The sequence below is a fragment of the Erigeron canadensis genome, chromosome 1 (genome assembly GCF_010389155.1).
Source record: "Erigeron canadensis isolate Cc75 chromosome 1, C_canadensis_v1, whole genome shotgun sequence".
Classification (NCBI taxonomy): domain Eukaryota; kingdom Viridiplantae; phylum Streptophyta; class Magnoliopsida; order Asterales; family Asteraceae; genus Erigeron; species Erigeron canadensis.
This window is the reverse complement of record NC_057761.1, coordinates 29,904,001-29,920,098: the sequence shown is the minus strand read 5'-3', so window position 1 is coordinate 29,920,098 and position 16,098 is coordinate 29,904,001. Positions and strand designations below refer to the sequence as shown.

The window sequence follows — 16,098 nt, the reverse complement described above, 5'->3', positions numbered from 1 at the left end:
TTATCATATCATTAAAGGTGAGACCAATGAATAATGTCATTGCTACTTGACACTGTTCTATTGGTTCATTTATATCCGTGTTTTTATTCGAATTTTGTCATATCAGATTCCGTTCGAGTTTTTTTCTTTTCGTTTTTCTTGGTTTCTTGCACAATTTTTCTCCATTTGTGCTCTTTTCTATTGGTTCATCTTATACCCCGCATCACTACTTAGATTTTTTCATATCGTATCCTGTTTGGAGTTTTTCTTTCTGTACTTTCATAGTTTTTTTTACTAGTGTCACCACCACATGGCACTGTTCTATTGGTCCTCCTATACTCGCGTTTTTATTCGGATTTTGTCATATCATATTTCATTCGAGTTTTTTTCTTTTGGTTTTTCTTGGTTTCTTGCACAGTTTTTTTTCATTTTGTGCTCACATCATTTGTCATTATCTTCAATCTAGGTTGCTATCTTCATTTGATTGTCAAAGACAGATTGGGCTGTTTGTCAAAGCACCAATCTGCCTAAGTATTTCTAAGTTGACTGCTAGTCCCAAGCTGCCTTCCATTACCAGTTTGGTCATCTATCTTCAATCCTCCTCTTCAACTTGAATTAAATGCAATGTTCTTGTTGATGCAGCTTGAATAACACTAGCTTCCATAACATATTACATTTACAAAGTATGAAGCATGATCTTGGTCAATTACAGATCGCAAGCTGTGTCAGCTTAGTCTGACCCATATCAGATTGCAAGACCCAAAGATTTCTAAGGTCGCGTTTGGTTCACAGAATCTGATGGAATTTGATGGAATTGGAATTGAATTCCATTCCTTGGTGCGTTTGGTTGCACAAAGAAAAGGGAATCTCATTCCATAGGAATGTAAACATTCCATCATTTGATGGAATCTCCATTCCTTGGGGATGGAGGAAGGAATTTTCCATCACTTGAATTTTCAAAAAATCAAAAACATTCCGTTAAATTTCATTCCTTCAAATTCTAATTCCTTTGAAAGATTCCATTCCTTCCCAAAACATTATGTGAACCAAACGCGACCTAAGTGTTTATAGGTCAGATTTGTCATCATTAAATTTGCAATTAACATTGGGACTCAATAGTATCCCGTTGGAGTTTTTCTTTCAGTATTTTTATAGTTTTTTTGCTTTTGTGTTATTAAACGTTAGGCTAATGAACAGCGCCACCGCCACGTGACACTGTTCTATTTGTCCACCTACACCCCACGTTTCTACTTAAATTTTGTCATATCGGATTCCGTTCGGGTTTTTTTTCCTTATGGTTTTCTTGGTTTCTTGCACTTTTTTTTTGCTTTTATTTGTGTTCTCTTTTATTAGTTCATCTTATACCCCACATCACTATTCAGATTTTGTCATATCGTATTCCGTTTGGAGTTTTTTTTTTTGATATTTTTCATAGTTATTTTGCTTTTGTATTCTCATTTAATTTATTGAAAACTTTTACTCAACATTTTGTTTTTCCTTTGTGTTTTTTGTTTTATTTCACAAGCTTAAAGTGTTTATTAGATATTGCAAACCTTTTGATTCGGTTTTTTTAGTTTTCTCGCACAAACATTATTTGTTTTCTTCAAGTTATTTCTTGGTTTTTCACACTTTTATCTTTTGAATTATTAAGTTGGTTCAACGCAAGTAAACTAGCATAACAAAACCGTATCAACATGACAATTGGAGCCTCGCAAAGCGGGGCCAAAAACTTACTAGTTGTAAATGATTGATGGAGTCTTCTATGTATGTAGTCATGTAGATATATATTATTCCTAATACCTGTATGATATACGATAACTATATAAATTGTATCATAAAAAAAATTTTGAATTGTTTCATACATGATTGGTGAGTATGATATAAATTGTGGTTATAATAAACCGATAATCGAAGCTAAGTTATAATAAAAATTAATGATAATATAATATATGTTTAGTTAAAGTTTTGGATTTACATTAAATTTTTGTAATCACATCAAAATTGGAACTTGTAAGCATATTAGATATCGACGACAAATAGTCTTGTGATTTCGGATCGAAAACTCAAAATTTTGAGGTATTCATGTTAATAACTTAATATAAGCGATATGAATTGAGTAAGTGAGAAAGAAAATTAAACAATTTTATTAGATCAATCAAATAAGGTTATAATGTGTTTTGTATGTATAAGTTAAGAGTTAGAGTTTAAGTTCTAAGTCTAAGTTAAGAATTAGAGTGTAATCATAATTCTAATAAGTAAATTAAATCCATATATAATTGGAAAAACTAATTTAATAAAATAAATAAAATAAAATAAAATAAATAAAATGACACATATCGATGAAGGATTACGTCACGTGTCGTTTCAAGAAAAATCTCAATCTTGTTTTAGTTTATCGGTAAATGTAGCCTTTATCTTTTAGAAAGTAGTAGCATTATGTATAGAGATATTTCTAGTCATATTCCACCACATGACATGTAAGAGGGGTTCTCTCAAGTTATTTCAACTTTTTAAAGAATTCTTTCTCATGGCATATAGCCCCTACTTTGAGATCTATATTATGTAATGTTAGAAACTTGTAGTTGGAGAAAACAAATTATTAGAGGCATTACTAGGTGTGATTCGAAACATTTTTAGGGAACTTCTTTAAGCTTAAAACTTACTATTTGCTAAAGAACTCTTTAATTCTTACTAGCTTTTAGAGGAAAAAGTTGATTCAGATTGTAAAAGTTGATAAAAGTCTTTAAACTAAACCTAGTTGGGAATACTCGGGATATGATTAGGTGGTACCCTGGTAGCACAATGATACTTCAGTGTCCATCAGTGATACAAATTTTCCGTTCAAAATTTCTTTTTTTGAAAAAAATAATAAATTATAAAAACTATTCAAGGTAAGGATTAAGGGGGTGTTTGGTATTGCGATTGTAAAATAAAGTTTGCGTTTTCAAAATAGATTATGCGTTTTGAAAAAGCATGTAGCTATATGCGTTTCCATAGCCAATAATCACTTTTTCATACAAACACTTTTTTAGATTATTTACGTTTTACAATCGTAATAATCAGATAATCACTTTATAACGCAATCCCAAACACCCTCTAATAAATAAAAGCTCGACCTTTGGCTCTAGTCAATAGGTACTTTTGACGACTGAATTTCTTACCAGTCTAGTCTGTTGTGAATTCAGTACAAGTGAAATGGAAATGTGAATGTTTCTCTTCAGATAGAACAAATTAAAAAGGAAAAAGATAGTGTAGACTAGGCTTTGTGTTAAAGAAAAGTAGAAATCCCAACATAGTATGGAAATTTGAAAAGGATCTTGTTAGAAAGATGATTTAGCACTAGTAACCAATAACCCCGGCACCAACATCCTATTTAAAAACTATATCGACACAATTCTGTCAAAGAGCAAATCAAATTCAATTTGAAAGTTCACCTTTCCGATAGCTAATGGAAAAGTGAAAAAAAAAATGTTAGATAACATTAATCCAATATATATTTTGCTATCGAAATGTCTTTCAAAAAAGAAAGAAAAAACTAGTTGAATTTTAAAAATAACCAACAAAAGGCATAAACTTCTAATAAGTTTGCTTTAATGCAATATTTTTCTTTTAATACAGATCGGATAAATGAATAACACCCTCAACTTTGGTGCACTCACGCCGGGTTCAAATCTTAGCAACGCCGTAAAGGGTTCGCTATCCCATGTATAACTAGGTATAACGTTGCTAATGTTCCATCATCATATTTGCATGTAGCGGAATTCGAACCCTTCATCATTTACATAGTCAATTACAACTATTAGCTTCACTAATGAGCCGTTGCCAAAGTTAAAGTATTTTTTGGCGCAGTTTGAGAGTCAGGATTGAAGGTGATCTATAGAGTAAAAGTTTTCAATATTAATCTTGTTTTGGCGCAAAATAATGATAACGACTATATTATCACAATTTTTAAAGGGATTTGGATATTTTTTTGTTATTTTTAAACTGTTTAAGAGCTTTTGGCATTTTTAGTAGTTTCCATATTTTATTACGATTTTATAAGTTTCATTGCTAGACAATGCTAGTAAAAGTTTTAAAAGCTGAAGGTTAGCTACATAACATAACATAACAATATTATATATATGTTTACTCCTAACACCAACAAAAAACAAAACCTAATTATAGCGAAACCATACCAAGTAATTGTAAAGTTCTATCATTTATGATATAATTTACTGTGATAATTTATAATTATGAGTAGGATAGTTTGCTGTTAAAAAAAATAAAAATACTGTGATAATTTTTCTCATGAAGTGGACAAGCAAGATTTGTGAGTCAACACAAACCATTTTAGCCCTAACTAGAAATACATGTATCCATCCAAACCTATTTTGACCCAGTACAGAACACGTCCAATTTGACATCACTACATAAAAGGTGAGACATTCAAACAAAAGTCTGGTTGGTTTTACAATATGAAAGAAGAGGGGGACAAGTGAGGATTGCCTCTGGATCACAGATGTTCTACTAAATGGACCAAAACTGTATACTTGCATATATGGTCTATATTTAGCAGAACACTTTATTTATTTAGGAAACATTTTATAAAGTCCAATGGCAATTATTAGATCTCATTTTCTACAATAATGTCATGTACAAATTACTTATTTTTCTCTTACAATCATTAGAAACAAATCAATGATCTGTACTCAATTATCAAGATTATTTAAACCAATTACGAAAATTGTTAGTCATATAAGCATTATGACCCAATAGGAATTGCTTAGGTAGTAACTAATCTAAACTAATTAAGCTTTCTGCAGAATAACTTGCATTAAGGAGTGCAGATACGACATCACAAATTTTGTTTATACGTCGACTCTGTATTTTGTGGATCGAATCTTAGTTTGGGACTCAAAAGGACATCATTTTTTCTCAACCGCGCAAATATAAACAAGGCCCAACAAAATTAAAATGCTAAAACATACAAAATAACTAAGATTTAATGTAAAGTATGTAAGAAAAGTGAACCTCGGTTAAAAAGCAAAATCTGTTCATCAAAGCTGCAAGTAGGACGCATCACAACATAAACTGCCTGTCAACGCAATAAAATTAATTCATAAGACCACTTTTCGTTATTAGAAAGAAAAATCATATGAATAGTTCTTCAATGTCGTATGTAACATATATCATCCTAAATAATTTGAGAAATGACAACGAGATTTCGAAAGTTTGGAAGCATATGCGAAGAAGATACTCTGCGTATCAATCATATCCCCACCCTGATCACTACTAAAAGAACTAGTCATCGTTCGTCTTTACTTCTCAATCACTTTCTTTGTCTCTGTAATATGATAGGTGACTTAGGTGGAGTATGACCATTAGGCCAACCAAGACTTTGGGGAAAGAAAGTTTCTTACTTTTTCCATTACTAGTTTTCGCATAAATTATGGTGGGAATGGTAGCATAGTTTCACTTGAGCAAACTTTTTGTTTGCGTTTCATTTGAGATCGTGATGGAGGACATAGCTTTTGACGTGTTTTCCCAATACATTTGTGTTGCATAAAATGAGTAAAGTTTAGATATTTGTTGGCATTATTTGCTTGAGCTGAAGTTAATTGATACTTATAATAATGATAATAGTAATACTCGAAAAGGGATTCCCTCAAGTTACCCAACTTGACTAGGTAAATCTTGACTTTTGATTTAAAATCAAGGGTTAAGATTGCTCTAAATTGACCCATCAAGTTATTTGTAACATGAGGGAATCGCTTCTCGTAATAATCTTATATGTAATGTATATGTATATTTGTGATTTCTACTGTGTAATTTAGTGAAAACTTGAAAAGAGATACATAATCAAGTAATTTTGGGGAGTTAAAGTCTAATTAAGCAGCATATATAGTCCTGGAACAAAAGCATATACCAGAACTAGCCCAACATAAACATATGAATGAGTGAATGACCAGTCCCTAACATACATATAGGATCGCTAGAACGTCTATAACTGTTAATCTGTAAGTATATAGTTGACATAGACTTTATGACCTTTTTAGCTTCTTCTATTTTCTCCATGGGCGATAAATCATCGAGTAAAATACTAGGATACGTGCAAATTGTGCATGAAATCATGGAATGATAATGTACTTGGAATATACGAACGGAGAAAATCTTCACAGAACAAATCTAATGTACATGGAATTAGATAACAGTTCAAGTTATTGGATGAAAACACACGCATAGACAACAATAGAAAATCAATCTAATTCACAAGATTTCTATTTAGTTGGGTTTCAGTGTAAGCTTGTAACGGGCTGAACTACTGTTACCATTCACAGGTCTTGGGCCATCTTTGAAACAAGCTAGAAAAAAAAGTACTGATTACTGAACCAACCAAACCATGAATAACTTAGGGCCCGTTTATTTTTAAAACATTAATTGCTGAGCGGAAAATGGCTGAGTGGATAAATAATGTTTACTGTATATTGATTATACAGTATATATAAGTAACTGGGTAGGTTTTTGTTTATTAAGTAATAATTTAAACATTGTTAATTGACTTAATGGATTAAGTATGTTGTTTACTTAAGGGCTTAAGGTCATCATTGTGTCTTATATAAACAGACCCTAAATTCTATATATATCAAACCTAATCAACTAGCATCGTCTGGTTTTAGGACCACCCGAGTCTGGTCTATGTTTGGAAGATGGCTTGGAACTTTGTAAGCACATAATAGATTCTCAAATTGATGGTATTTTTCTTTAAAAACGAAGATGATGGATTTGAGACACATATTTGTACTAGGTTTACTTTGTTAAAGATATGCTGTTGAAACACTAGGATATTGGTCCCTTGGCAAGGACTTGTGTCTCTCAATGCAAACCCTACATTTGGAACTCTGAACAAAATCATTTGTGTACATAATATTTTTGGCATATAGACAAGGAGGATCGGTGCATGAAGAAAATTGATAGAATCAAGCCCTGTATGGCCAGGCCAGCAGAACTACACTCGCTCATTTGACCATTTAATCCAAGTTTGCACCTATAATTGTTCTGTCTCAATAGCTCCAAGAATCTATACAGCATGATGCTAAGATATGTGGAGATTGCAAAGTTTATGAGAAGTCGTCAAGTTGAAACATAGTCGAAAACCTTCTTTGGCTATCCAACATATAGCAACATAGATTGTCTAGAAATGCCTTCGTATAGAAGCAATTTATTAAAAGCATGTTATCTTAAATTGCTTAGAAAGATATAAAAAATGGTTCTATTTGACCCTTATACCATGTCTGCAAAAATCATAGTTTCTAGTTCTGCTTTTATATTCTTCCAATAGTTTGAGAAATGCACCTGGTGAATGCAAAAACAGACTACTTTGTATGGACTTCAGATTTTGATAACACCATCTATTGCATAACTGAACAAAATAAATCTTAAGGCCACCAAGGTTTTCTTCCCTTTTCTTTTCATCAAAAATTCATATAATAAAACTCAAAACTACAAATGCTAGTCGTGGCTTCTAGAGAACATATACAAAATCAGCAGTAACACATACCTATTGGACCACAACGATCTTAAAATGTTTTTCTTTTCTGAATAAGATTAGTCATTGATCATTTAACAAACATCAGACATTTTACAAGTTCAGTGGCAGGTGCAACAATAATGCACATTGCATAGATCGAAACGTTTGCAAAATTAAATCAATGTTATATCATTTGCGCCCTTTAAATGAGCAGACTTATTACATACATCGCCATGCAGCTAGTAAAACGCCAATACTTCCCTATGAGCTAAATTATACTATTGAGCAGCATTCGTTATTTCAGGTTCAACAAACGCAAAAATCAACACAAAAAGGAATAAAAAAATAATTGCAAATGGTCATTCCAAGTGAGTAAAACATACCAAAATCCATGAACAGAAATCAAATCGAAATACAGTACAAATTCATATTGCTTCTGTTAAATCACACAAACATCACACAATTTTTACCTTAAGCCACCACACTAGTTCTTGGAAAGTAACATCCTTCTGGTATGCCAGTCATTCATCATTAATCTACATACCAGGGACACTATAGACATTTAACATAAATGAAGAATAGGGGCATCTCCATTAACTTTTTATGCAGCTTCAGCTTGCTCGGCTTTGGATAACATCAAGCCCCACCTCACTAGCATCTGTTGCTTGCAACTCCACCTGAATACCATCAAGCTCTCTCTTGAACCTGTCCTTGGAGCTGGCGTAAATCATCTTGCTCCTCACCCTTGCAACATCCGGAGACCTTCCACATGATTTATTGCAACACGTCATTCAAACTTCAAAGAGAGTTCAACAGTTAACAATCAATAGTAGAAGATGTTATTAATAAGTACCATGCGATGAAGAAAATCCTGCTCTTTGGAACACCTTCTGGGGTCAAAAATTCGTAATCGAATACAGCATATCGGCACTCATCAGCGGGAAGACATGCTGCAAAAGCATCATAAGTCTCTGCTGGTTCCCCGAGCTTTTCTACTATCACCTGCTTTTGCTTCTCTTCTATCTTATAAATGATGAAGCGAAAAGTCCTTTTTGCCTTCAAGTCCATAAACTTTAGCTTGCACTCATCGTGCACAGCCATCCCTGATGCTGCATTGGCCTACAAGTTTCACAATATAAATTCAGACATACTAAAACAATTAAACAAATGTGACTTAACAACTTGATACATGATAAGTAATTTCTGTCTCATTAGTCTCTTCAGCACACATTAAAAATAAAAATGATGATAGCACACAATTCATACAGAGAACAATGAATGGAGCAAACCACGACAAAAAAAGGTTCCACAGTTTACAGGTATAAATCATTGTGACAACCCCACATTACCAGCAATTATTAAGTACATAATGTTCATTGTCAACTCCTCATCTAGCACGACATAAGAAGGTTCCCAAAAATGGTAAAATAAAAGCAACCGTTATTTGTAATATTAGCTTTTCATAATTCATATAAATGAGACCTACTCACGACTACGTACACCAAAACCACCCATTACATCATTGATTTTTAACAAAACCCTGTATCAAACTAACAATAAATCGCAATACGTAGTTTTCTTATCACTTTTAAAAAGATACGTTTTTCATTCAATTACGTACGGTGGCTGAGAATGTGACAACTTCATCAGCTAGTTCAAATTCTGCAGCCACTTTCTAGACATAACAATATTGACATAAACATTTTACTTGACATAATGCTGTTGACTACATGATATACCACAATTCCTAAGTTCAAAATTTTATTCCATCTGCTATCTAATTAACGCGTATAGTACTAAATTTATTTATACTTGTCTATCAATATCAACCAAACAGGCAAACTTATCTTACGGTTAACAAAACAATCCTACCAAAAAACGCCTAACTAAAGCTCGGTTGTCAGTTAACTTCGCAAACCGTAAATAAACAACGACTTAACCTTTCCTGCAAAAAATTAATATAAAATGCAAACTATATACGGTCAATCGATAACCACCACCAAAAAATCTATCTTTCAACAAAAATTAAGATCTAAACCTAAATCAAGGTCAAATATTCGGCTTATTCGATCGAGATACATCAAAATATCTTCTACTGACTCTTTAATTTCTTTAAAAAAATATATTTACACACACGCACATATATATATGTATAGGTTTGACTAAAAAATGAAGTCAACATCTGATCTAGCTGAAACATCATCAAGTTACAAATTTACAATCAATATGATATAAACAGCAGTAATTAATTAACACATAAACAAAGATCAATCAACGGAAATTAAGATCTAAACAGTATCAATATCAACAGATTTAAAAGTGAGAATATAAAAAGTAAAAGTTACTGTAGTAAAGTGGATGCAGATCTCAGTATATATAATTGAACAAAATATATAGATACGGTAATCAAAATATAAATATATATATAGCGTGTGTGTTTACCATGATATCAGGGGGAGAAGATTAATGAAGGAGAACGATAGAGAGAATTTAGGGCTTCGATTTTGTTTGTGTGTGTGTGTGTGTTTATTTTAGCGGTGAATTGAAAGGAAATGAGAAGACGTGTGTTTGTTCCTCTGCCTTTTAATTTGGGATTTTTTTTTCCCGAGTCAAATCAATCTCACCACTTTTATTACAATCAAAACCTTTATGTTTTTGTTACTTTCCATTTTGATTAATATTAGATTTTGAACTCGTGTGAGATACATGAGTTTTACAACATTATCAATATAATAATTAGAATATGAAACAAAAAAATACTTATACGTTAAATGTAAAAGTATACTGAAAAAGAAATTGAGATATTTAAATGTGAATATTGAACGTTAAATCATATCAAAGCTTGATGGTTTAGTAGAGTTTCAATTATAAAAACTCTCTAGAAAAGCAATGTCTTAACTTTGATTGTACAATTAACCGAGTTTTTATTGATGTTTTGCAAAAAAAGTAATTTTATTTTCGTTAGTCATGGTTGTTAAAAACAATAATAGTAACAGCTGGTTTGTGGAGATTTCAATAATCGTGTGTTATGATTTTATTTGTAGAATTCAGTTTATATAAGAAGAATTATATTCTAAATATAATTTGATTCCAATTAGTAATAACAATAATGATTATCCTGATTATAGTCTGATTATCGTTACTAATTACAAAATATTACAATTAGTTTGATTACAATTAATAATATTAAATAAAATATTGGTATAAATATTAATTCGTATTAATTCAAATGTTATAACCTCTCTAACTTTTAGCTATATTTATACAACAAAGTATTAGTTATTTTAAAATTAGGTTAACGTGTAAATTGGTGATGCAAACCGGTAAATTCAAGTATAACTAATGTAATGAAAACAAAGTAACAAAATATAATACTGGAACATTGATGAAGCATTTAACAAAATGTTATTAGTTAGAAATATAACTTCTTTTATATATAATCATTGATATATTTATAAGTTATAACTAAAAATAAATTAAATAAGTTATAATTATAGTTGGATGAAGATTAATTGTAGGAAAATTTAGTTTTTTTTATTTATTAAAAAAAATAAATTTTATTACTTAATTAGTTAAATACTTTGGATTAACATATATATTTTTATGCATTTTATTTCAATAAAATTATTATTTTAAGTAAAAGGTCTAAAGTGTAAATTGATTATGAAAAATAAAAAGTGTAAATTATATTATGACATGTGTTAGTTTAATTAAATTAAAAAAATTGAGAGTTATGATTAATTAATTAATTAATTGAAGTTAGCTTAATTATCTTATCATCTAAAAAATGATATATTAATTATTTACAATTATATAGTTAAAGTTCTTTTAAAATTTCAATAATTTATTTACCATATAAAACTTCTTTTAATGGACAATATGAAGAAAATACTAAAAAAAAAGTATTACGTAATATGTATATGTATAGATTATTAGACTTTTAGTACAACATGAGTTTTTAGGATATGGTTTCTTTTCATTTAAATCTTGAATATTTTAAATTTAAATAACACAATTATTTAATTAGTTGTACTAATGTAGAGTTTTTATTATCCCATTTAATTATAGTTTTAAATAACAAAACTTAAGTTTAATAAATTTAATTAAGTCACATGTTTAATTTAATAATTTAAAGAAATCGAGGATTGTGATTGGTCAATTGAGGTTTGATCAGTTGCCTTTTAGTGTATATAAAGATAAAGATAAAGATTTGATTAGCCAGATTGGGTTTTGAGAAATGATATTCGTACCATATATTTTTATAAATGTACCATAATGTACAAGTTGTATAGTTGATTGTACAAGTTAACACTGCACAGTCATGGTACATTTATCAAAAGAAGTGGTATGAATATCACTTCCATTTGAAAATAAGAAACTATTATATTTAGTTTTGATGTACAGTAATAGCTCTATAAATTAATATTGTTGAGACCGAAATAAACTATTAATTTAACGAGTTATTATCGATTATAAATTTACAATGATTTTCTTAAGTGGAACTAGACAAATTATTTATTTTATCGATTTATTAATTTATCAAATATTAATATATAAAGGTTTTACTATAAACGGAAAACCTTATAAATTTAAATATACACAAAAGTATATTAAAAAATTTAAATATAAAGACTGTAAATAAAATCTAAAAAAATAATATAATGTAATTTTGCAACATCTTATATTGTATTTCATGTTTGTAAATAAAAATTGTTTTAGTAGTTTTATTTTTTATATTTGTTTCATATCATTGAAAAATAATAATTTAATTTGATATATTTGAACATGAAATTATTCATGCGTTAGCATCCTGATATATATCTTCAAATAATATACATGTCATATATGGTAATTAGTTCTCTATATAACAAATTAGATATCTATATAGTTGGTGGACTGTTAAATTTTAACTAATAAATATATAAGTTAACAATTTTTTTAATATATTTTTGATACACCTCTATTTTTAAAATGCATGATTATAGCATGTTTTTCTTGGTAATAAATTTCACCATTTGAGTAAATTAAAAATAAAAAAAAGTAACTAACGCTATTCACAGCATCATTGTATCATTTTAAAAGAGGCTTCTTTTTAAAAGCTTGGAGTTTTTTAAGCTCCTAAAGCCCCTACAATTTCATGCAGATAAATACAACATCCGGTTGCTCATAGCAAATATTTGAGTTCTTTTCAACTCATGTATCGTCTTTGTTAACAAGAAAACCAAAACAAACTCGTGCACAAAAAGGGTCGATTTAGTCTATTAAACTAAAAGGTTCAGTTTCAACTAATGGTAGATTATTGAGGGTCTTTTCTGTGAACATTGTAAACTTAGAAGGGATTTTTCTTTAGCTTTTCTTCTTCGCCTCCTACAGTGCTCATTCAGCGTCAAATGTCCGCAAAGTTTATAAAAGCACTACAAAGCCACTGATTTAATGCCACGTGTCATAAATATTTTTTATTCATTGCCACAGGATTGGAATAAGGCTGTAACCAGAATGTGCAAACTTGTAATTGTATTTGCGTATAGTGCGTTGATAATACTCGTAGTTTGTTAAGGTGTCTGAATGTTTTATGTATATGTAAGTGTTTACGCGTAAGAATAATGTTTTTTGGAATATACTCTTTAGAAGATGGAGAGACAAGACGGATAGAGGATAGGAAAAAAAAAAAAAAGTAAAAAATTGAAAGACAGAGAAATAATTAATCATTCTAAAAAAGTGACTTAAAAATCATCTTTAACTGTTAGATGAAGATATATGACAAAATTATGGGGTAAAATTAAGAAATATTTTTAGGCTAATATTTAAGAAATTTATCATTTTTCCATTTTAAAGCTATGAAAAAATTTAACTTGATCATACAAGTAATGGTCTGAATCAATTTTGAAAAAATTAGGTACATTGTTAAGAAAAAATCTTGATTAATGTAAATATCTTAAAAAATATAGTATGGATATAAGGTTACACATGAAAACACAATCATCATAATATAAAACGACCATTATGTATTTTAACTTTTAAGTGACGACTTAAAAATGATATTTGTAAAAAGTTAAATATATTACTTCAAACCATAAATCCTAATTATTATTCTGAGACCAAAGAAGGGGTGTTTGGTATGATGGAATGGAAAGAGGAGAAAGGAAATAGGAAAGATTCCTTTGTTTGTTTGCGACGAAGAAAGGGAATGAGAAAGGGGAATCAATTTCATTCTCTCTAATCTCTACAAATTGTAGAGAATGGATGAAAATGGAAAAAAAAAATTTTTTTTTTTGAATATGTTATATTTTTTTTAATATGTTATATGTAATAAATGTATTATTATTTAAAATTTTATTTTTTATATATATCCATTCTCTGTGGGTACCAAACAACGGAATCCATTCTCTTTCCAAATACTTATTTTTTTCTCACTAATCCTATTCTCTATTACATTTCTATTCTCTGTGATTCCCTCAACATTTTAGTGCGTTGGTCAATCAACCAAAAATTTGTGGATACCAATCACACGCGTCATTCTAAAAGATTACTTAATTTGGTAAATGATTAGAAGAAAAATGGTTAATACATACTCGTATTGTTTATACTTAGATGTGTCAACAATTTTTGTAGTGATGTGTAAAATAATATAACGTATCAAAATGTAAACTCTCTATTCTCTAACCTCATATATGTGTGTTACTTTTCAAAAGTTTAGTACATTTTGTAACATAATTCAAACTTTGTTCAACGAAAACTTACGTGATTATAGTAGTTTTGGGAAGTTATCAAATAAGCATTTCAAACTTTTAATTTAATGAATTTTATACTAAACTTTATAGTAATTAACCAAATCAACATACATTTGTTCAAAATTCGATTTTGTTTTGAGTTTTGTAACCTCAAAAGAGCTCCAGATGGTGGTATATACGTGTTGTCTACAAATGTGATTTCATGAAAAGGTGCAATTTTATCAAAAGGAGTTTTAGTAGCAGAAGTAGGTTTTGTCGGAGGTGTGTGAAAGGAAACGAGGGTGGGGACACACAAAGTTAATATGAATCAAGATCATCTTGTTTTGGTTTTCAATTAACATGATCTATATCTATATTTCTATATTTATACTCCTTATTAAAAACTATCTAAAAACTATCCACCCATGTTGAAAGTTTATAAGATTTGAGACATGTGATTTTACGTTTTTACCCTTCCTTATCCCTTTAGTCTTCCTTTTCCCAATAAATATCTTTCGATAAATACAAATACCCTTTATAAAAAACAGACACATTAAACATTTATATCTGTCTTCTCTATACCCTAAAACACACACAACATATTCATATAGAGTCGGAAATTATGGCGCTACAACATTAATATGGATCCCGATCAAGCAAAAGTCATAATTAACGAGATCAAAAGATTTCAAGATCAAGAGGAGGTCGTAATCAACGATATTAAAAGATTTTAAGATTACAACAATCGAAACTCTCTCAATGATATCCGTCGTAACGCGCGGGTAGTATACTCGTTAATATTGTTAATTATGTTGAGTGGGGGCATACGATGTTAACAATGTTGAGTGTTTTGTAAGAGGGGTCTTTCAATTCATTGTGCACGTTTTAATTTTTATTAGGTATCCTTTTTCAATTCTTACAAAACATCTAATATAATGTATGTGTTAAAACTTAAAAATCAAGTTGACGGGATCTTCATACAATAAATTTTACTTTTGTATTTATTTAAAACTATAACTATTTGACGCCCTTATTTCCATAAGTAATTAATCCCTAAAGAAATACCATGTAGGCATGTAGTCATTTTAATTAGTTAGATAAGCCACGTCTTTTGTAAGCAACAATATTTTAGACCTGTATTATTGACTCTTCATGTAAAATAAAAATCTTTGGAAAAGAATGATTATGTAAACTTGTGATTACCACATGAATTGCTTTTGTATTTTATCTATTCCAAATAAACCGTAGTTTTGCAAATTAAACTCCATTTTAGAAAAGAGATATCATATGAATAATGAGAAAACTTTGATACCGGTAGAGTGATTATGATTGGAAAAAGGATAGAGACATTTTGTGATGTTTGATCTAATATTTGTATTATATTTATTGCAACATTGATAGTAAAGACTTGTTAAAATATAGTTATTTGCATTTTAATTAAATTTCATTCATGATGATAATTTAGTTTGCAATATTCCGGTCGTCCAATTGTAATGTAGTTTATGTTTTCCTTTTTATATATCGAAACAAATAAGCTTTCACTATAGTCTATAGATACATCAAATATGGTGATTCTGGATATAAATTTTGAAACAGAAATACGTAGGCAAATGGGTCCATAGCTCAGTGGTAGAGCATTTGACTGCAGATCAAGAGGTCACCGGTTCGAACCCGGTTGGGCCCTCTTTTTGACTTTATTTTCTTTCTTTTTTATATACTATATCCTTTTGCTTTTGAATTATTTAATGTCTATCAAATTTGAAAAGCATTTGCTAAACAGCCTAGCCTAACATGGTACCTTATGACTTTATCACATCCTACAGCAACCTTTTGTCGCCCTATCTCCTCCCTCTTACCTGAATCATTAATATGAATATGGTCCCTCCCCTTTGGCTTTTGCCT

The 16,098-nt window shown here is 29.8% G+C and overlaps 1 protein-coding gene and 1 non-coding gene across 2 annotated transcripts; one reads left to right on the top strand and one right to left on the bottom strand.

Moving 5' to 3' along the window:
* Positions 1-7,824: 7,824 nt before the first annotated feature.
* On the bottom strand, positions 7,825-10,049 carry LOC122584388 (actin-depolymerizing factor 2-like). The gene is made up of 3 exons (XM_043756573.1): positions 9,929-10,049; positions 8,340-8,605; positions 7,825-8,248 (listed from the first exon to the last, which is right to left on the bottom strand). The coding sequence occupies exons 1-3, from the start codon at positions 9,929-9,931 to the stop codon at positions 8,098-8,100; spliced, it is 420 nt and encodes a 139-aa protein (XP_043612508.1). The 5' UTR covers positions 9,932-10,049; the 3' UTR covers positions 7,825-8,097.
* A 5,759-nt stretch (positions 10,050-15,808) lies between these two features.
* On the top strand, positions 15,809-15,880 carry TRNAC-GCA. Its single transcript has one exon. It is a non-coding gene; the product is annotated as a tRNA-Cys (tRNA).
* Positions 15,881-16,098: the final 218 nt, after the last annotated feature.